The sequence below is a fragment of the Alligator mississippiensis genome, chromosome 10 (genome assembly GCF_030867095.1).
Source record: "Alligator mississippiensis isolate rAllMis1 chromosome 10, rAllMis1, whole genome shotgun sequence".
Taxonomy (NCBI): Eukaryota; Metazoa; Chordata; order Crocodylia; family Alligatoridae; genus Alligator; species Alligator mississippiensis.
The window spans coordinates 16,723,641-16,745,902 of NC_081833.1; the positions used below are offsets into that span (position 1 = coordinate 16,723,641).

General features: G+C 50.4%; 3 gene segments (V, D, J or C); all 3 read right to left on the minus strand.

Annotated features, from left to right (window-relative positions):
* Window positions 1–3,263: 3,263 nt before the first annotated feature.
* LOC132243480 (immunoglobulin lambda variable 5-37-like) lies at window positions 3,264–4,219 on the minus strand. The segment is given in 3 exon segments: window positions 3,264–3,464; window positions 3,706–4,040; window positions 4,161–4,219. Coding segments are annotated over 3 exon segments (585 nt in total).
* A 7,532-nt stretch (window positions 4,220–11,751) lies between these two features.
* Window positions 11,752–12,287, minus strand: LOC132243534 (immunoglobulin lambda variable 3-21-like). The segment is given in 2 exon segments: window positions 11,752–12,068; window positions 12,216–12,287. Coding segments are annotated over 2 exon segments (360 nt in total).
* Window positions 12,288–20,965: 8,678 nt separating this feature from the next.
* On the minus strand, window positions 20,966–21,525 carry LOC106738646 (probable non-functional immunoglobulin lambda variable 5-48). The segment is given in 2 exon segments: window positions 20,966–21,357; window positions 21,480–21,525. Coding segments are annotated over 2 exon segments (438 nt in total).
* Between the last annotated feature and the right edge of the window lie 737 nt (window positions 21,526–22,262).

The following is a 22,262-nucleotide window of genomic DNA, read 5'->3' on the forward strand; positions in this document are numbered from 1 at the left end:
GCGGACGAGAATCTGATGGTGTTCAATGCCGATAAATGCAAGGTTCTCCACCTTGGGGAAAAAAACCCGCAGCATCCTTATAGGCTCGGCAGTGCTATGTTGGCTAGCACTATGCAAGAAAGAGACTTGGGGGTCATCATTGACCACAAGATGAACATGAGCCTGCAATGCGATGCTGCAGCTAGTAAAGTGACCAAAACGCTGGCTTGCATCCATAGATGCTTCTCAAGCAAATCCTGGGACATCATTCTCCCCTTGTACTCGGCCTTAGTGAGGCCGCAGTTGGAGTACTGTGTCCAGTTTTGGGCTCCACAATTCAAAAAGAATGTGGAGAAGCTTGAGAAAGTCCAGAGAAGAGCCACGCGCATGATCAGAGGTCAGGGAAGCAGACCGTACGATGACAGGCTGAGAGCCCTGGGGCTCTTTAGCCTGGAAAAGCGCAGGCTCAGGGGTGATCTGATGGCTACCTACGAGTTTATCAGGGGTGACCACCAGTATCTAGGGGAACGTTTGTTCACCAGAGCGCCCCAAGGGATGATGAGGTCGAATGGTCACAAACTACTACAAGACCGTTTCAGGCTGGACATAAGGAAGAATTTCTTTACTGTCCGAGCGCCCAAGGTCTGGAACAGCCTGCCACCGGAGGTCGTTCAAGCGCCTTCATTGAACACCTTCAAGATGAAACTGGATGCTTATCTTGCTGGGATCCTATGACCCCAGCTGACTTCCTGCTCTTTGGGCAGGGGGCTGGACTCGATGATCTTCCGAGGTCCCTTCCAGCCCTAATGTCTATGAAAAAAAACAACCCCCCCCCCCCAAAAAAAAACCACAAAAACCCCTGGTCACTCAACTAGGGAGAAAGGCTGGCTATCCAGAGCAAGCATCTCCCCAGTGCTCTGGGTGATCTCGCGCGCCTTGTGAATGCACACCCCTTTTTGTCCACCTTTTCCCCACTGGTCCAGGGTGGCCTGCCTCTGCTTTGGGGGAAGGGGGCTTTGGAGTGAGCGGGGGACTTCCCTTTTGGCACACTTGCACTGGTGTCAGGCTGAGCATGAGGAAGAGGGGCAAGGGGGTGGTGCCTCCTCAGATGCAGAATCATGGCCGTGTTGGAGAAGTGTCTCATGTCCTTGCCACAGCTCATGTACCTTCGGCAGTGCTGGCAGATGGCAAACCTGGGATCATCTGCCACCTCAAAATGATCCTACACTACACTACTCCCCGACTTCTGGGTTGAGGATGAGGATCCTGCCTTTTCCCCCTTCTCAGCAGGCTGAGGCTGAACAGCAGGAGGAGTTGCCTCAGCTGAGCCACTTGCCTCCACAACCTCAGCCTCCTCCGAGGTGCTGCTTTCCAGAGGAGACCTGGGTCTAGGGGAAATGTGAGGGGTGTGGAGCACTAACTCTGATGCACACACATGTGTGCATGCATGTGTGCATGTGTGCAAGCAAGCAATCTGCCTCCCTGCACAGCGATAGCTAACACTGTCTGGGAAAACACAACTGTCTTTTTGCAAAGTTTCCAAAACAAGTTCCCCTGCAAAAATTCAAAGAAATCAATTGAATTTTAATATTACTAATAATTGAATTGGATAGCTAAGCTAAACTAACGTAAGTTAAGCTAAATCCTAACCACTCCTTTATAACATGAAAAAGCAGCAGGCAGGTCTCAGTCACAGCGTTCCTCTCTCCCACAGCTGCTGACAGGGAACGAGCTGCAAAAGGCACAGAAGGGCTGGAAACAGGGGCTTCAATACTTTTTTTAGTCCCACTCCACAGATGCTGCCATTGGAAAGGGAGCGAGGGAGAAATCCTTCGCACTGGCTACCTACAGATGTCAGTCTTCCTACCTCCCCTGCCGCCCCTCCTTCCTCCCCCACTCACACGTACCATCCCTCCCTCCTCCCCCTCCCTCTTCTAATTGCCTCCAAATGGCCAAAGCTGCTCCAAAGCATCTGAAGCAGGTCCGAAGTGTTTCAGATGCCCCCTACCTGCTCCGGACACCATTGCTGGTATCCCGCTTCGACCTGGAAGTGCCGCTTTGGATGCCGAAGCATGTGCAGCGGGTCTGGATCCGAAGCGGGAACCAAAGATTCGCACAACCCTACTGATAAGCCACAGTGGGGTGAAAACTGCAGGGTAGTAGCTCTTCCTGAGGCCACAAAGCCTGCCAAGTTTCAGGGAGATAGTTGCAGGCCTTTCTGGGAAACTGCACCTCAAACTGCCAACAAGCAAAACTCATGACATAGGTGGCACTGTGTGTGTGTTCGGGTGAGCCCTTCCTGGTGCTGTGGCCTCCGCACAACACGGCAGTCTTGAGAAATAGTTAGAAAAATATCTCCCAGGAAGCTTTTGGATTGAAAAACCCTTTGTCAGGCTGAGGAAGAATGTGCAATTGGTGTGTCTCGTGGTCCTGGATGGAAGGACTAGTAAAGAAGCCAAGGCTGCCTGGCACGCAATGCAGGCAAGAAAGCCAGTCAGTGAAAATGGAAATGGAGGCATTGTGGGGGAGGGACAGGCTGGGATGGGGGGTAGTGGGGAAAGTGGGACGTAGCAGCACAGGTAAAAGTGCAGCGGTCCCTGGGCTGTCAGGTGTCCGGCCGGTCGCAGCGTGCCAGAACTCCACTGAGTAGATTGAGTCCATGAGTTTGTGGGGGACGAGGCCTCACGGGGGCACACTGCCGTGTTGTGCAGAGGCCCCAGCACCAGGAAGGGCTCACCTGAACACACACACAGTCCCACAAGCACCCATGTCACAGGTTTTGCCTGCCTGCGGCCAGAGGTGCAGGGCCCCAGCACCCAGACCCCCGTGCACCTACCTCCTTGACAGCTGGCAGGCTTTGTGGCCTCAGCAGGGGCTACCACCCCTGCAGTTTTCATGCCCCTGTGCCTGAACACACAGTCACCTATGTCATAGGTTCTGCTTGTTAGCAGCTTGAGGTGCAGTTTCCCAGAAACCACTGCACCAATCTCTTTGAAACTTGGCAGGCTTTGTAGCCTCAGCAAGGGCTACCACCCCTGCAGTTTTCACCCTGCTGTTGCCTAACACAAACACACACGACCTGATTTTTGCTCTCACGAGTTTGAGATGCAGTTTCCCACAAATCTCTGAACCGATGACCTTGAGAGGACTACCAACCCTGCATGTTATACCTATGGCTGAATCTCTGAATCTCTCCAAATAGGGTCCAAATCTTTTCCAAATCGATTTGGAAAAGTGATTCGAATCTCCAAATTGAATCGGCTGAATCCAATTTGAATAGTTGCCTATTTGCACAGGCCTAAGTCAGTCCAGATGTTGTTGGGCGATGACACACACCCATCTTCCCGGGGGTCCAGCGGGTACAGGGGCCAGCAGAGCAGTAGGTCCGATTTGAGAGGCATTGGGAAATTGAAGCCTCCCACAGCCTTGTTCCAGGCTGGCCTTCCCTCAAAGGCCTCTTCACAAGTATAAGTGTTGAAGATACGCTGGTTTGAAAAGACAGTGGATAGTCTGATTTCAGCACTGCACAGTGGGGCCTGGGCCCTGTGTAGTGGGCTCGCCACCTTGGGACCCCGTCTCATCTTAAGCCACTCCACAGGGCTTCAGTCCCCTGCAATGAACCATGTGCTGGAGTTCGGGGTATGGAGCAGATTCCAGTTTTCCAGCTTCTCACAAAGCCCCGGCTGGGCAGAGCAGAGGAGGTTTTTGTCTCACTTCCCCTCTCACTATATCACTGTGACAAGCACTACTGTGCCACACAGCACAGTAATAGTCAGCCTCGTCCTCCGCAAGGGCATCGGCGATGGTCAGGTAGGCAGTGTTACTGGACGTGTCTTTGGAGCCAGAGAAGCGAGCGGGGACCCCGGAGCCCTGGTGCTTCTCAGAATCCGACTTGTAATACAGCAGGTACCGAGGGGGGGTCCCAGGTTTCTGCTGAAACCAGTTCACATAGTAGCCACTGATGCTGGTCCCACTGCTCATGGTGCAGGAGAGTTTCACAGTGTTTCCTGGGGACACTGACTCTGCAGGCGGGTGCGTCACCACAGACTGGGAGCTGGAACCTGGAAAACATGGTAGAAACCTGTTACAGCCTGCTTACGTGTCTGTCATCCCTGGAAACAGCGTGGGCATTGGCTTTAGCAGTAACTTGAAAGCATGCTTAACCCTTCCTCTGTCCTCACCTGTGCACCACACCCCCAGCAGCACGACAACGAGGGGAGCCCAGAGCATGGTGAGGAGATATCTGGTTCTTTTCTCTGACGATGCCCCGCAGTATCTGCCCCTTATAATGATCTCCCTCTCCCTGCCCTGTCCCCACCCCTCAGTAGAGGAATGATAAAACTCCTCCTTCCTGCTAATCTGTTCTCCTCTGACTGGTCCCTGATATTAGGCTAGGTCCGCCTCCTATAGCACAAGAAGGTTTCTTCCTCATAGGTGCTAGTGACAGCTAGAGGTGGGTTTGCTGCCTGTTGCCACTCTGACGGCTTTTTTGGAGTTGTCTGGAGCAATCCTATGGCTTCCTGTTTTGGCTTCACATAACCCAGCTATGCCTGCAGGTCTATGGGTTGTCTACATGATGAGCAAACTCAGCTCAGTGCTTTTTGGGCACAAGCAAAGTGGAATGCGGTCACTCCGCATAGGAACTGGTAAGCAAGGCTGAGGCAGAGAAAGGAGGTAGAGTGCGGGGACTGTGGTTTGGGGAAAGAAAGTTGTGCCAGGTTGGGCCCACATGCAGGGGAGCTGCTCTGTGGGAGGCATGTGCTAGGATGATTGCCAGGTGACTGCTCTGATCCTCATGCACGCAACAAGCTGTTTGGGTTTGCTACAGGGTCATGGGTTCAGGCCATTGGGGAAGATGCAGAAGGAACCATCCTAATTTCACTGGTAATGAGTTTCTTGTTCATGAAGATAGCACTTACGTAGCACTCTGGGCCCCTTTAATACATGCCACAATGTCCCTGGGCAGTGAGAAAAACCAATGATTGCCCCTTGGGTAGCAATATATATTTGTTCCACTCACAGACTTAATGATCCCCAGAGAATGAAAGCAGGGAGTGACGACATCACTGGAGATGTTCCAGAAGAGGATAGATAAGCACTGGACAGGGAGTTGTTGAGGAGTTGTAGTGCTCCGCACGTGCATGGGGTTGAATATGATGATGCTCGTGGTCCCTGCCAACCCTGGCATTTGGTTCTTTACCCTCTGTGTTTGACTGGGAGGTTCGGACATGGTAGCTTCAGGACTACCCCTCTCTTGGAGACAGGCTGTCACAGCATGTTGCACCCGGGCCAGCAGCAGCCAATGGGCAGCACTGAAATACCATGGGGAGACCAATGGTGCTTGTCTTTCCACAGACAGGTGACCAAGCAGAGCACCATGACCAGCCATCTGTTTGGGGAAAGGCAGGGAGGGGTCTGAGCTGCAGCTTTCCCCTTTCACCTGCTCATTCAAATTAGGGAAGCTCCAAGGAAAGAGGGCGAGGAGCCTGGTTGTCATTGGGAATTTGGGCCTGGGAGTGTCCAGGGAGTCCCATACACCGCCACCTCCTGTGTGGTCCCCGGCCCCTTTTCAGAGGAATTGGCTAAAGCTCTCCCATGGGATTCCCCAAGGAAGCAGGCTCAGAGGACCCCTTGCAGCCAGTGCTAGCGTGGCCTCACAAGGACAAGCCTCTGGCTCCTCTCAGTCCCTGGCTTCTCTGCAGACCCACAGCACCCACCACTGGGAGCCCCTTCTTTATGGTCAGTTGCTGGGAAGGAAGGAGGATGGTTTCTTTTGAAGAAGAGGTTTACTGGAATGCCGATGTCCTGATCAGCACAGTGGACTCTATTGCAAAACACACAGTCTTTACTCTATCATTTCCATGCCCTGTGACTGTGAAATCTCCTCCCACACCAGCCTAGTACTAGAGAAATTGGTGACCAGTGTGAAGAGGAACAAGGCCCAGGCCATGGTGGCATGAACGATATGTGCCCTGGGCAGCTGGGGAGGCACGGCTGTGCTGGCAGTGGCAGGAGCGTGTCTGTCCCACAGCCATTGCCAGCTCTGTTTGCAGTGGGGGTGGCAAGCGCCAACCAAGTGTCAGCAACCACCCACAGTCACCACCAGCAGCAACAGCGGTGGCCAGTGGGGATTGCGGACCGTCTGCAGACACCGCTCTTGGTATCAGCAGCGGGGTGGTGAGTGGCGCCTTGTAGGGAGTGCACCACCATGCTCAGGCTGTTCACTTGCCATCATCCACCCCAGCAGAGGCACCCCAGCCCCCGTGCACAGGATATGACGGAACCAGCGAGGGACACAACAAGCAGATCTTGCTGAAGAGGCCACGTTGGTGATGGCCCCAAATAACACAGCCCTTCAGGGCCCTTGTAACTGGTACTCTGCAGAGCCAGACAGGAGCAGACCCACCATGCTGCCATGGTCTAGCTGTTGCCCCTGAGAGCTAGGGGCAATTTCTCTTAATGAGAATGGAGAGATTTTCCTTGCGCTGGGACAGCAGGTGGTGGGGCCATGGGTAGGAGAAGTGTCCTCGTCTCATTCAGATCCCGTCCCACTACATGAGGAGGTAGAAAGAACTAGGAACAAGAAACCTTTGTGTGGGGTTTAAGGGCACAGGCCAAACCTCGCAGCAGATGCAGACCCCGACAGAAAACAGCTTTGGGAGGTTTTTGTCTCCCTTCTCCAGTGGACTGATGTGCTGTGTTTAGCATTGTTGTACCACATGCCACAGTAATAATCAGCCTCGTCCTCTGTGAGGACCCCCAAGATGGTTAGAGAGCAGTTGTGCCTGGACAGGTCCTTGGATCTGGAGAAGCGAGCGGGGAGCCCATGGGCCCGGTGCTTGTCTGAATCCGATGTGTGTCTCAGGAGGTACAGCGGGGGAGAGCTAGGTTTCTGCTGGTACCAGTACACTCTGTAGCCACTGCTGCTGCTTCCACTGTGGATAGAGCAGTCGAGGTTCACGGTGTTTCCTGGGTGCACCGACACAGAGGGCGCTGAGTCAGCAGAGACTGTGACCTGGAGCCTGGAAAGTGAAAGGGTAGAAACCTGTCACACTCACCCGGGATGGACCTTAGGGATGTGGAGTGAGCATTGGCCTTATCTGCCACTTTAATGCAAACTTATAATGGTCTCCCATATTCACCTGTGCACCAGGTGCCCAGCAGCACCACAAAGGGAGCCCAGAGCATGGTGAGGAGATTGCAGGCCCCTGGGAGGAAAACAACCAGATCCATGGAGGATCCCCTTCAGTATCTGCTCTTTATAAAGATCCTTGTGGGTGAGGAACAGCCAATCTCTGCTTTCAAGGTCACTTGCTTTTGTCTCATTGGTCTCTGAGACAACATGTATTTGGACACATCCAATAAGAATTGCCTTCAGCCCCATCAGGGGAAAACTGTTGGCTTAGGCAGGGCCTCAGGCTTTGTTTGCATGACTGGGAAGGGGTTAATTGCTGTAGCACCCCAATAACTTCGGAGACCAGGACAAACAGAACGTGGTGAGTATAACAAGCCACTTTATGCTTGGAACAAAACAAGACTGCATGGGGATGTGCTTCGTTTAAAACAAAGGCCTGGTGTTTGGGACACAACCCAATGGCAGCGGGATGCATTTATGGGCAGTGAGGTACATGTATCCTCAGTATCCAGTAGTGCATGTCTGACTTGGAGATGATTAAATCACATCCTGATGAGAAGGAAGAACGTAGAACTGGTGAATCATTGTAAAAAAAATACTGGAAGTGTTAACGCAACATGACCTGCCCTGCTATCCATCAAAACGGATGTCTAGCAGAGATCACCAGCCATTCTGGTAACAAACTCATGCTGAAAAGTCTTGGAGGAGGAGGAGGTGCAGGCTGCAGTAAAGGCCCACCTCCCTCATTGTAACCATGTGATTAGTCTCTGCATTGTTGGGGCTGGAGCAGAGCTGAACACGGTAGGTGCATGGTCATAGGTGAGCAGAGATGTCAGCCTCTCCCAAACCAGCAGCGCACACTGCCCTCTTGCTGCAGCCCAGTGGTAGCAAGGGGGAAGCAGGTTCCCCAGTGGGGCCCTCAGGCAGTGGTGGGTGGAGAAGGTGCCAAGTGGGGGCACAGCAGGAATGTGATTACATGAGTAGCCCATTGCTGTACATCCCATTACTGGCTATAGGACAAGTGCAGCCTCTGCCTCGTACTGCCCTTATCTCCAGGCCACGAAGCTCCTGTCAATCTCCAGATCATACTAGGTTTGGCTGTAGGAAGAGGAGAGATGGATGGTGTCTCACTGCCAGCAGCACTAGCCTGAACCAAGGGCAGAGGTGGAGTGAGGAGCACAGGCCAGGGACAAAGACCGTGACACAGGAGCCCCTACAGTCCTGGGACCAAAGCCTGCTCTGGCCTTGGCCAGCACATGTGAACTCCGTCCATCACCCTGACATAAAAAATGACTCCAGTATTGAAAAACCAAGTTGAAAATAATGGGTAGGTGATATTGTGGCTCTGTCTCTCTCAGAGAAACACAGACTTCTGCTTCCCCAAGAGACAAGCAAGCAGCAGGTGCACACAGCACTCTCGTTCCCCAATGGAAATGTAACCAGCAGGCTCTTTCGACATCTCCAATCCAGCCAAACCCAGCACATCCACAGCACCTCCTTCTCTGTGGATCTGGGTGGCACTAACTGCCCTTTGCTTTCTCTCTTATCACTCAAAGAGCTTGGCCAAAGTCTGGAGAACTCCTGTCTCTGGAAGTTTCACTCTAGAGATGAGCTCTTCTACGTTCCCCTGCTAAGAAGTGGGTGCCTTTGTCTTTCCTGCTCCTCTTGGCCTTGGGGTGGTCCCACTAGTCTCGCTGGGAGGCTATAACAGAGAATATGGTGGAGATTCCCTGATGAAGGTGTCAGGAGAACAAAGCGTGGCTCCTCGGGGAAGGGCTGACTCAGAGATCAGTGTCCAGCCATGGCTGGTCCCCAGGGGAACCAAGTCCTAGACAGAGGCACCCATGCGGTGACAGTTCAGAGCAATGACACCGAGCTGAGTCCAGTGTCTCCCACAGAGAAAAACAAGGGGACATCCCAGGAATCTGAGCCCTGTGCAGCTCCTGGATCCCAACTTGCCAGGAAGGATCCCTTGGGAGTGACATGGGAAAAAGTGCTTCTCCACAGCTGAGCTGCGTCCTCAGAGTATCACAGAGTGAGGGTTGGTAAAGGCCCCCTGTGGCAATGGGACGTTTGTGTCTCACTTCCCCATTGCACTGTCATTGTGAGCCTTGCTGCTATCCTCCACCTGGCAGTAATAGTCAGCCTCGTCCTGAGCTTGGACTCCAGTGATGGTCAATGTGGCCGTGTTGCCAGAGTTGGCACCAGAGAATCGGTCAGGGATGCCGGAGGGTCTGTTGCTATCACCATATATAATGAATAGTGGGGCAGTGCCAGGTTTCTGCTGGTACCACTGCACAATCTTGCTACCAATGTTGTTCCCGGAGCTGGTGTGTCGAGCAGTTTGTTGCTATAGCAGCCCTCCCTTGCCCTCAACAATGCTGATCTGAGGGGGGCATGGCCAGCCACTGCAGAACACTCTGATTAGGGAAGTTCCCCATCCCCCCCTTTCTAACCAACCCCTGGATAATTGGGGCTGCTCCACACACCACAAAGCTCTTCATGGGCCCAGCAGCATTCCTTTTCCCAAAGCTCAGATGGGAAGGGTCATTGCTGGGGCTGGTGCTAGGGCTGAGCAGAGCCAGAGTGAGACTTGAGTACATGTGGGGAATATCTGCGAGTCCTCAAGGTTGAGGAACTGTTCTGGGCATCCACACTTGGCTGACTAGGACCAGGGGGTCCCTGCCTCCAGCAATTGCTGCATTGACACCTGGAAACCTGACCAGCCTTTCCTCCTGCAATGGCTATGGGAATTTATGCAGCCAGGTGCTGTCCTGTGGTCTCTGCTCATAGAAAAATGAAAGGTGGCAGCAGGCAGTGAGCAGGGGCACATTTGCATGAAGGAGCTGATCTCAGATCTGGAGGTTTAAGAGAAACTTCAAAGATCCCAGGCAGAAACCTGTTTGCCTGAGGAAGCCAAGCTGGTCTGGATTGCCACCATGGCCTGGACACTGCTCCTCCTTGCACTGATCACCTGTTTCTCTCGTACTAGGCTGGGGTGGGGGAGATTTCACAGTCTGTTAACCCACGGCCATTTTCATTTCTTCACATCCAGCGTGGTCTGAGTTTTTCATCTCTACCTTTCCTCTTCTTTTCAAGTTCCTTTGCTCAGTATGTGGTGACACAGCCGCCTTCAGTGTCTGTGTCTCCAGGACAATTGCTCGGCTCACCTGCTCTGGGGACAACATTTTTAGCAAGACTGTGAACTGGTACCAACAGAAACCCAGCAGTGTCCCTGTAGTCATTATATATAGCAATAGCAACAGACCCTCCAGCATCCCTGACCGATTCTCTGATGCCAACTCTGGTAACACAGTCACATTGAACATCACTGGAGTGCAAGCCCAGGATGAAGCTGATTATTACTGTCAGGCTTTGGGCAGTGGTCAGTCTCCCAGTGACACAGAGCAATGGAGAAGAGAGACAGAAACCTCCTGCTGGCAGATGGTGCCTTTTTCTTCCCTTTCTCTCTGATGCAGTGAGAGGCCAGCTCAGCTGAGGGAAGCAGGATTCACGGGCAGTGGTGAATCTCACAGCCACGCCGTGCAGTAGTGAATTGAGACACAAACCTGCTGCTTTCAGAGCAGCCCCATTGAATAAGGATGTGCCTCCCCTGCACATCATCAGCCACAGCTGGATACAGTATAACCTCATAAGTCCAGTGTGGCAGGTTTGCCAGTAACAGCCTGGCTTGCCGGCTCAGAAGGGCTCCGAGCGATTGGTGGGGCGTTACAGCTGAGAGGGGTGTCAGTGTCTGGGCTGTGATGGCTGTGGTGGAGTTGGGGCAGCCAGTGGTGGTGGATGAAGCTGCTGGCAGAGCCGTAGCTGGGGGGCTTCTGCTGCTTTCCCTGCTCACTTCTTAGTGGAGACCCCATTTATGTTGAGGAGCTGGGGGTGCAGGGCATTCAGGGCTAAGGCAACCACTGTTTCCTGCTGGGCACTGGGCCAAACAGCCAGAAAGCACCTGCCAATAAAGGGACCAGGACACTCCCATACAGCGAGGAAGGAACTGCATGTGAGGGGGCACAAAAAGGTGTAACGGATGGACATATGGGACAGCCTGTATAGAGCGTCCTGACAACACTGACACCAGCAACGTACTCTGGCCTGAGATCTGCAGGCGGCAGGCCACATTGCTCCTGCAGCTGGGGTAGCTGGGGGTATGTGGTGCATGTACCTAAGCTGGATGAGGCAGCCCTGAGAGCCCACAGTGGAATCACTGAGTGTTGTGTTTGTCCAAGGGCATTCAAAACTAAGTGACTGCAGACACAACCGTGGATAAGAGTGCTGCCAGGCTGGCAAGCATAGAGTATATGGGGAACTTAAAGTCAAGCTATAGATTAATCGCTGGGAACAGATTCAGCAAAAAGTAACTTTAGATCTTACATACACATTCAGTGAAATTCATGTATCTCACAGAGAGTCTACAGGGGGGCTGAAACTCTGAGTCAAGTCACCAAGGCTCCTTGCACTCTGGCAATCCTAGCAAGACATCCTGCGTGTGGCAGTCGAGTGGGTTCCCGGCGCCCTCTATAGGTCAAGGCTGCAGCTGACAAGAGAATCAGAAATCTCTCCTCCAGCTCAGCTGGTTACACAAGAAGCAAGTGTAAAACCTTCCCTCTGGTTTATGTCTCACTTCTTCATTGCACTGTGTCACCGTGTGGCTGAGAACTGCTGCTAACCCACATGCTGCAGTAGTAGTCAGCCTCGTCCTGGGCCTGGACTCCAGTGATGGTCAGCGTGGCCGTGTTTCCAGATTTGGAGCCAGAGAATCGGTCAGAGATGCCGGAGGGTCTCTTAGTATCATCATATATAATGCGTAGGGGAGCACTGCCAGGTTTCTGCTGGTACCAGTGGACATAGCTGCCAGTCCCAGAGCAGGTGAGCCGAGCAGTTTGTCCTGGAGACACAGACACTGAGGGTGGCTGCGTCACCACATTCTGGGCAAACAAACCTAGAAAAGGAGCAGAAAGAACAGGGATTAAAACAATACTTAATCACTGCATTGGCAGGTAAGTAAGAGCAGGCAGCCAGGGCAGAGGCAGGGAGAAGCGGACATATGTTTGCATGAAGTGGTTGAGAAAAATCTCCCCTTGCACACCTGAGCAGTATGTGAGCAGAGCGAGAAGGAGCAGGGCCCAGGCCATGGTGGGAATCACAACCAGCTCCACGTCCTGAGGCAGCAGGGTCTCTGGCTGGGACCCTCTGACTCTTTCTTAAACCTGCTGAACTGAAGAACAGCCCCTTCAGGCAAATCTGCTTCCTCCTAATTGGCTGCCAGTGTCTTCAACCTCCCCTTCCTCTTGTGCAGGGAGAGTCACGCTGCAGAGCACCTTTCTGTGCACGTCCCTATAGCTGCTGGGACAGGAGAGCGTTGTCCCCGCACCACAGAGACAACAGGGCTAATCCCAGTGAGGAGCCCCCAGGCCTGCTCTCTCCCTCGGTTCATGGGACGCAGAATCCCAGATTGTCCCACTGGAGACGACAAACTGGGCTGAGGGGCTTTGTCATGGCCCCGATCCACAAAGCTTTGCCATCAGTTTCCAATAAGCTCAGTCCCCGAGGGAAGCCTGGGCCTGTGCTGCTTAAACATTGATGCCTGGGGAAGGTCTGGACAGTGGCCGGGGCCCTGTGTGGAAGGGACGCTGGGTCCCCAGATGTGGCCCCGCTGCCTCAGCTGTGTGGGGAGACAGCAGGGCCAAAGGTGCCGCTAAGAGGGTACGGGGCGGTGGGGGGTGCAGCTTGTACCATTCCTCTGCTCTTTGAGATCAGAAGCTCTAGGGATGGAGGGCGAGGAGCCTGCTGGCCATGGGGGTCTGGGCGTGGGAGTGTCAGGGACCCCCCTGAACGGCCACCTCATGCAGGGTCCCTGGGGCAGAGCACAGTGCACTCGCAAGGAGGTGGGCAGAGCAGGGGCTGTGGAGCGGGACCTCGGCAAGGGCAGGGGAGAGAGCGACAGCACTTCTTCCTCCCCCTCCCTTATGTGCTTGGGCCCCACTCTGGAGATGAAGGGGCAGAGAAAAGATGGGAGGGCCCTGTAGGAGCCAACACCAGTGCAGACAGCTACTCGCTGCCTGTCTAGGAACGGTTAGGGTGCAAGAAGCCCCATGGCCCACAGGGTCCCTGTCCCAGGAGCTGCTTGCTCCCCCGAGGCTCCCACCATGCGAGCAGCGTCAGGGACCTGTGCACGGCCGGCTCTTGGTGCTCAATGTCACCCATGCAGGGATGATGGGGCCCGTTCCCCGCTGTGCACTCATTTCTGCAGTTCATGCTGTTCCTCAGCAGGACACTTTGCACCTCCCTGTGACCAGAAGGATCTGGCCATCAGCCCTGCCACGTATTTACAGGACGCTGGTCAGATATTGCAGCCACTCCAGCTGGGAAATCATTAGTGTGTGACTGGGTGAATCAAAATCCCTGCTAAACTGAGTTCCTGCAGATTGAGGCAGCCATTGCTAGTATTTCAGTCACAGGCCTCTGGATTAGAGGGATGTTGTCCTGCAAGGGAAGCTGCAGATCCAGTCTCAACACTGCACTGTAGACCAGGAGTCAATTTGGGAACATCCCCGTCCCTTTGGCCTTGCACCTCTCAGCTCTGCTGGCAGGCTCCTCGGCCTCTCAAGCTTTGAGTGAGCAGAGGTTCGGTAGTTCCCAGGCGGGGTGCTTAGGGTGCTGTTGCGCCCCCATAGTGTTGAAGGGTTGTCAAAGCATAATCAACCCAGAGTTTAATGCGGCATATTTTTTACACATGATTCAACTTAACTGAAATCTAATTTTATTAACACATTAAATGTATTAATAGTTTCTACACAGAGAGAGAGAAGAACACTTAGTCCTATGGTCTGACCCAATCCCAGATGCTAGCCTACTTCGCAGAAAAGGTGGGCAATCAGTTCATGAAAGCAGAGAGTGGTTGTCTGTGGGTAATGGATGTTTTTCAGTCCAGACGTTGTTGGATGATGACCAGCTTCCATGATGCCCCCCTTTTATGCTTTTTCTTCTGATGTCTCTTCATTTCCAGATACTGTTGACTGGTTTCTCTGTGAGCATCATACTGTTCATCTTCTTACCCTGTCAGCATATTCCTTTGTTCCAACAAACCCATCACATGGACACATCTTAACTTGGTCTTTTACTTATATCTTAATTTGAGCATGCCCTGGACTCCTAATTTGGTCTGTCCATGAAGACCAGACATTCCAGGGGATTCGCAATTGGGCACTGTCCAATTGGCTCCCTCTTATCACCTTTTATTAATGTATCAAATCATGTCATCCCTCTGTTTTAGTCACTTAATGCCACATTCAATGATTCTGAGCTAGTAACAAGGCCTACATTTCACATGCATGTGTTGATAAAGCTGCAACATAAGCTGCCTGAGTAAGCAAGCTCAAGATTAGCTGATAGTGCAGACACAAGCAAAATGAAAAGTTCAAATAATAATGAGGCTATACACAAACTTAAGCAATGGTTAAATAAGGTTGAATATAAAAGAAAAGTTCAAACAACACTATAATTCACCACTCAGGCAGGTGCAAATAAAGCTAAATGTGACAAGCTACCCTAACAATGCCCAACTCTGTGGGTCACTGTGCTGTGCCAGGAATCAGGGATCCATCCAAACAGAAGAGGAATCAGCTCTTAGCCTTCCAGGTAGGTTACCGGTGGCATAGTCTACTGGTACTCCATTGGGAGATACCTGACAACGGTGTATTTTGTGCCACTCACAGACTTAATGATCCCCAAAGAATCAAATCAGAGAGTGATGACATGCGACCGTCACTGGAGGTCTTTAAGAAGATGATGGATAAGCACTGGACAGGGATGATTTAGGAGTCATAATACTCTGCATGTGCATGGGGTTTGGCCATATGACACTCACGGTCCCTGCCAATCCTACCATTTGATTCTGTACCCTCTGTCTTGGGCTGGGAGGCTGGCATATGGCAGCCTGTCCTACCCTGGACTATCCATCCCTTGGAGACAGGCTGCTGCAGCACGTTGAAAGAAAGATGTGCTCTGTGCCGTTGGTGCGGGCAGGCCCCCTTCCTGCTGCCACCGCAGGGACGGTGCACCCGGGCCAGCAGCAGCCAATGGGCAGAATTGAAATGCCCCGGAGAGACCAACGGTGCTTGTCTTTCCCCAGGCAGGTGACCAAGCAGAGCACCATGACCAGCCATCTGTTTGGGGAAGGGCAGGGAGAGGCCTGAGCTCAGACAGGGAGGGAGTAAGGGTGAATGAAGCTTTCCTGCTGTGGCCATTGTTTCCACTGTCTCAGGTAAGGGCATGAAAAAAGAAGCCCTGAGTAGAGAGGTACCTGGGAATGAGAGGATTAGGGGCCAGGCACAGGACATGGGCCAATGCTGTCCATGTGAAAGGACTTCCTGATCCACGTGGAGCAGAGCCACACAACAGGGGCCTTGCCAGTGAGTGACAGGAGCTGGACTCTTGTGTGAGAAGAAGGAAAGGTTGGAGAATGGCTTGAACATGGTAGTAGTGGTGGTGCCGGGGGAGGGAGGTAATGCTTCCCTGGCAGGGGCCAAAGGAGATGCCCAAGAGGAGCAGTAACATAGATTCAAGGACATGATTCACTCTTTTCGATGCCTCACAATCCGGAGAATGAGGTCACGCTGGCTCCCAGATCCCCTCTTCCATCCTCAATGGACAAACCCTCTGTAGGGTGAAATGGATATAAGGCTGCTGAAATGTCTTTTACTCCACAGCATCCTGGAAAGATTCCTGACCTGGTGGAAACCATGACCTCCCCCTGCATCTCCCCTTTTCCAAGAAGAGCCCTTGTTCCCAAATGACAGTGGGAAAGTTCCCCAGTATAAACACCGGATTTGTGTCTCTGTTCTCATCTGACTATGTCACTGTGGTACAGACTGCTGCTGCTATGTTCTCTGTAACAGTAATAATCAGCCTTGTCCTGGGCCTGGACTCCAGTGATGGTCAATGTGGCCGTGGCACTGGATTTGGCACCAGAAAATGGTCAGGGTTGCTGGAGGATCTCCTGCTATCCTGGTAGATCAGCTGCAGTGGTTTCTGTTCAAACCACTGTACATTGTAGCTACCAAGATTGGTCCCTGTGTTGGGGAATTGGGAAGTTTATTCTGGGGAGATGGATGCTGCAGGCGGTTGAGCCAGCACATACTGGCCAAGAGAACCTGGAACAGGGGAAAGAAACCAGGGATAAATTGCTAGGAACTGAACAGAGAAGATAACCTGCATGCAGCAGTGAATGCAGGGCCAGGGAGAAATGAAGATGTATTTGGCTTATAACAACGAGTAAAACCTTCCCTGGAAAGTACCTGAGCAGTATGTGAGGAGCAGCAAGAGGAGTGGGTCCCAGGCCATGGTGGGAATCCAGACCAGCTCTGTGTCCTCAGGCAACGGGGTCTCTGGCTGGGACCCTCTGATTCTTTCTTAAATTCTATGAACAGTGGAACAGCCCCTTCAGTCAAATCTGCTTACTCCTAATCGGCTGCTATTGTCTTGAGAGTCACGCTGCAGAGCACCTTTCTGTGCGTGTCCCTATAGCTGCTGGGACAGGAGAGTCTTGTCCCCGCACCACGGAGACAACAGGGCTAATCCCAGCGAGGAGCCCCCAGGCCTGCTCTCTCCCTTGGTTTATGGGGTGCAGAATCCCAGATTGTCCCACCGGGGATGACAAACCAGGCTGAGGGGCTTTGTCATTGCCTCGATCCATGATCCTTTGCAGTCAGTTTCTAATAACCTCAGAATATTGTGGGGGGGAGTTGCAGCTTTTCCCCTTTCACCTGCTTTTTCAAATTGCAGAAACTCCAGGGGTGGAGAGCAAGGAGCCTGCTGGCCACGGGGAGTCTGGTCCTGGGAGTGTCCAGCGAGCTTCAGCACTGCCAGTTCATGTGGGGTCCCTGGCTGCCACAGAAAAGAAAAAAAAGGATCACACAGTCCTTTTTTGGAGGAAAAGGGAAAAGCTCTTCCTCTGGATTCCCCAAAGAACCAGGCTTCTTGCGCCCCTCACTCCTTGGAGAACCCCTTATGACCTGTCCTAGCATGGCTTCACAAGCGCCAAGCACCCCCACCTCTGGGAGCTCCTTCTTTTTGGTCAGCTCCTGGGAAGAAGGGAGGGTGTTTTCTTCTTTAAAAGAAGAGGGTTATCAGTGTGCTGATGTCCAAAGCAGGGCAGTGGACTGCTGCAAAACATACAGTCTTTATTGTGCCATTTCCATTTCCAGTCCTCACTCAGACTTTATCCTCACTGGGACAATTCCTTGTCTGTGTCCAGCCTGGTACCTTCTCTCCCCAGGTCCCTCTAAGCTTCACTCCCTCAGCCTCAGTCAGCCACATTTGTAAGAAAAGTTACCGGTCTGTAGTCTTAACTTGGGGACAAACTCACCAAGGGAGAAACTGAAAAAGGAATTAGATAGATTAGTTAACATGGACATAACAGAAAATGTAGAGCACTCAATTGCTTGGGTTCATTCACTGGTCATAATAGGAAAAAAAAGGTGGATCTTTGAGATTGTGTCTGGATGCTAAGCAAACGAACAGGTACATTAAAAAGGGAGCATTTTCCCATTCCCACCAGAGAAGAGATTTTTGTTAACATGGCAGAAACTAAATGCTTCTTTACTTTGGATGTCTCTTCTGGGTTTTGGTAAGTTCCCCTAGAAAAGAATGACACTAGATTACACCTTCAACCTGACTTTTGGAAGGTATTGTTTTCATAGGCTTCCTTTTGCTCTGCATCTGAAGTATTGCAAAGGTTCAACAGATTTTTGAAGGTCTTGATGGAACTATGGTTTATATTGATGATGCATTAGTTTGGGGAAATACTACGGAAGAACATGAGTTGAGGCTAAGAAAGGCACTAGAAAGAGCTTGCAAAGCAAGTTGGAAACTGAGTAAACAAACATGCAAATTCTGGACCAAAGAAATAACGTACCTGGGAGAAAAGCTCTCTGAGAAAGGGGGGCAAATCGATCCTGCAAGAGTTAAAGCCATTACAAACATGCAACCTCCTACAGATAAGGAAGGAGTGCAAAGATTACTGGGAATGATCCATTTTGTAGGGAAATATCTACCTAATTTAGCAGCAGACCAAACATAGATCACTCCTACAAAAGAATGCTTAGTGGATGTGGGAACATGAACATGAAGTTAAATTTAAAAACTTGAAGGAAAAATAATGAAAGCACCGGTACTAAAATACTATGACCCTAAAAGACCCATTACATCAAACTTTGGTAACTATAGCAAAGAAAGGGTTATCAGACATGCCACAGATTACAGAGATTTTTCTTTCAACTGCAAATGTATGATTTAGACATACAGTACATGCCAGAAAAAACATCTACTTATTGCATATACATTGTCTAGAGCATATGACACAATGGAAAATGACAGAATTTCAGACTCAGACATAGTATATGTTAATCTAATTAAATAGCGATTCCTGTCACAGATAAAATATGGTCACTAATTGCAGAAGCTGCTGCACAGGACACCACATTGCAAAAAGTGATAACAGATATTTGTGCTGGTTGACCTAGAAAACATATACCTAGCCCTTACTCTCATTTCAAGGAAGAGCTGTCTGTAGTGGATGGCATTTTGTTCAAAGGCTCACAACTTGTTGTTCCAGCAGTGCTAAAGAAAGACATGTTAAACAGAATACATGAGGGGCATCTAGGCATTGAAAAATACAAAAGGAGAGCAAGGGATACTCAATATTGGCCCAACATAAATAATAATACAGAAGATGCTGTAAAGGCTTGTACAATGTGCCTAAAGTACAGATCAGCACAATGAAAAGAGCCCATGCTGATCATACAGGAGCATGTAGCTTTGTGGTATCAAGGAAAAAATTATATATCAGTGCTGGATTATTATTCTCACTATCCTGAAATTGCATTGCTCAGAAGCACAACCACAAAACTTGTCATAACTCACATCAACTCTATTTTTGCTAGACATGGGATTCCACAAATTGTGAGAACAGACAACAGATCTCAATTCAACTGTTTTGAGTTTAAAGAGTTTGCAAACAATATGGATTCCATCACAGCACTTCAAGTCTTAAATACCCACTATCCAATGCTTTGGTGGAAAATGAAGTACAAATAGTGAAGAAATTGTTGAAAAAAAGCTAGGTTCACACACTGATGTTTCCCTGTCTTACTTAAATTACAGGGCAACACACATGAAATATGGATTTTCCCCAGTAGAAAAGCTGTTTAACAGGAAACAAAATCAGGTTGCCAAATCTTGTGGATGATGCTCATCAGAATGAAAACCAAGACATGAAAATATTAAAGAAATTCAACAAACTCAAACAAAAATGGTACTATGACAGGGGTTCCAGAGAGTTACCACAACTGAACAACAAAGATATGGTGCTTATGTCAGATGGGAGAATGTGGAAACAAAAAGCACTAGTTTCCAATCTAGTAACTCCCAGTTCCAATAAAATAGTGACACTGAAAGGACGGGTATTTAGAAGGAACAGATGGCACTTGCAGCTCATAAAGGGAGAAAAGAAAGAGCATTACCAGATTCACCAAAGGAAACAGAGCTAACATCAAAGCAACAAGAAACAACAGAGACTGAAAATGACACAGAAATGTAGACGTCTGAGCAAGGAAACCAAACAAGAACTGAACAAGACAGATTGAGAAGGCAGAGAGGCTGAGAAGATCATTTAAAAAGCCAACACAAAGACTAATAGAGACCTGTTAAAATGTGCTTGAACTACGTCCAAGGCTTATGATGTGGCGACCATCAATCCTCCTGGCTCATGGTATATGCATGAGGGCCACCCAGACCTTTAATGAATATACCTGGGCAGGATCTTTTTTTTTTTTTTTTTTTTGGAAGAGTGGAGGCTTGCTTTAACTATGGGTTGAGCTAAACTGCCAAAGTTAGTATTATATGGGGATATGTTGCATGTTGTAAAGGGGGAAGATGTATCGTGCTATGTACAAACTGTTACATTTACCCAGGGATTACAGGAGGGAACAGCAGAGGCTAAGCAGGCTTTCTGAATAAACAAGCGTTATCATTTTATCAGTTTAACTCCTTGGTCTTTTGATAAGAAAGACTCCTCCTAGTGTGCAGTGTCACCCATGCAGGGATGATGGGACCCATTCTCTCTGTTCTAGGTCACAGCGCTATGCCCTCATTTCTGCAGTTCATGCTGTTCCTCAGCAGGGAACTCTGCATCTCCCTGGGACCCTGGAGGATCCAGTTGTCAGCCCTGCCACATATTTGCAGGACATTGGTCAGGTATGCCAACCATTCCAGCTGGGAAATCATCAGTGCCTGACTGGATGGATCAAAAACCCTGCTAGGCAGAGGCCCTACAGATTAAGGCAGGCATTTTACTAGTGCTTCAGTCACAGGCCTCTGGGTTAGAGAGAAATTGTCCTGTAAGGGAAGCTGAGGATCTGATCTCTGCTTCCCTGTATGCCAAGGCTCTAGGTGCTAAAAGCCTGGATTTCAGGTTGGACTCGAGGCCAACTGCAGGGCACGAGGGGCTGCAAGTCACAATCTGCAGGATGTGTTTTTGGCACAGGCCAAAGCGTGCTTTCCGCAGTTCTCCTTAGGGCCCAGACTGGAGGAAGACCATGGGGGTTTTGTCACACTTCCTCTCTGACTGTGTCACTGTGACTAGCACTGTTGTGCCTCACATTGCAATACTAGTCAGCCTTGTCCTCTGTAAGTCTTGCCCAGGCAATAAGCTAAATAGTCTGGGATTTAAACTAACTCTGAGCCATCCTGTGGGATGTTAGGCACTTCAAGTTGCTGTAAAGTTGGATTTGTGTGTTGCATTCTGGGCATGAACCAAACTGCAGTTTTTCCACTTTCTCACAAAAGCCCAGCTGGGGAAGATAGCAGAGGTTTTTGTTTCACTTGTTCTCTGACTGTATCACTGTGACAAGCATCACAGTCCCACATACCACAGTAAAAGTCAGCCTCGTCCTCTGCAAGGGCACCGGCGATGGTCAGGTAGCCGGTGTTACTGGACGTGTCTTTGGAACCAGAGAAGCGAGCGGGGACCCCGGAGCCCTGGTGCTTGCTGGAATCTGTGTAGTAATACAGCAGGTACTGAGGGGGGGTCCCAGGTTTCTGCTGAAACCAGTACACTCTGTAGCCACTGATGCTGGTCCCACTGCTTACGGTGCAGGAGAGTTTCACAGTGTTTCCTGGGGATACTGACTCTGAGGGCGGCTGCGTCACCACAGACTGGGAGCTGGAACCTGGAAAATATGGTAGAAACCTGTTACAGCCTGTTTGTGTATCTCCTAGCCCTGGACACAGAGCTTGTGCATTGGCTTTAGCAGTAACTTAAATGCAAGCTTAACCCTTCCCCTGTTCCCACCTGTGCACCACACCCACAGCAGCATCATGAGAGGAGTCCAGACCATGGTGAGGAGATATCAGGCCCTTGCAACTAAAACAGCCAGATCCCTAAGGATGCCCCACACTATCTGCCCCTTATATTTATCATCCAGGGTGAGGAACAAACTCCTCCTCCCTGTTAACCTGTTCTCCTCTGGCTGGTCCCCGATACCAGGGTAGGACGGCCTCCTGTAGCCCCAGAAGGTTTCAGACACATGTCAGAGACATTTACGTACTTTTTAAAGCTTTGAGTTCAAATCATACTGTTTGTAGTGTAGGTTTTTAGTAAAGCTAAAGAGTTTGGTTAAAGTAAGATGTCTAGTGAAATTGCAGAAGCACGGGTATTAGGATTTTAAGGTGTGGGAAAGTTTAAAACTGAGTTGAGGTGTCCTTGATAAAGAAGCTTAAGCAAAAAATAAAGAAAGGGACAAAGAGGTTAGATATTAGATTCCAGACTCATCTTCTCACAGCCTGAACCTTCTAGCCAATCTGCCTAATCAACTGCAAAGTGCTAAAGTGATGTTTCTTTATGGCTTATTATTCTCTGATTTACTGGTCTCGCCATAAGAATGCTAAGCTAGTATTGAAAGGCTTATCATAAAGATTCTCTGAGAAGTTTTATATCTATCATTTCTCATATAAGTGTTTCAAGGTTCAGAAAATGTAAAAGTTTCATCTAAACCAGTTCTGGCTGAACCCAGGGAGATGGCAGTGGCCAAAAACACTATTAAAAGTAAAGGAAAAATAACTGAAAAGACCATCC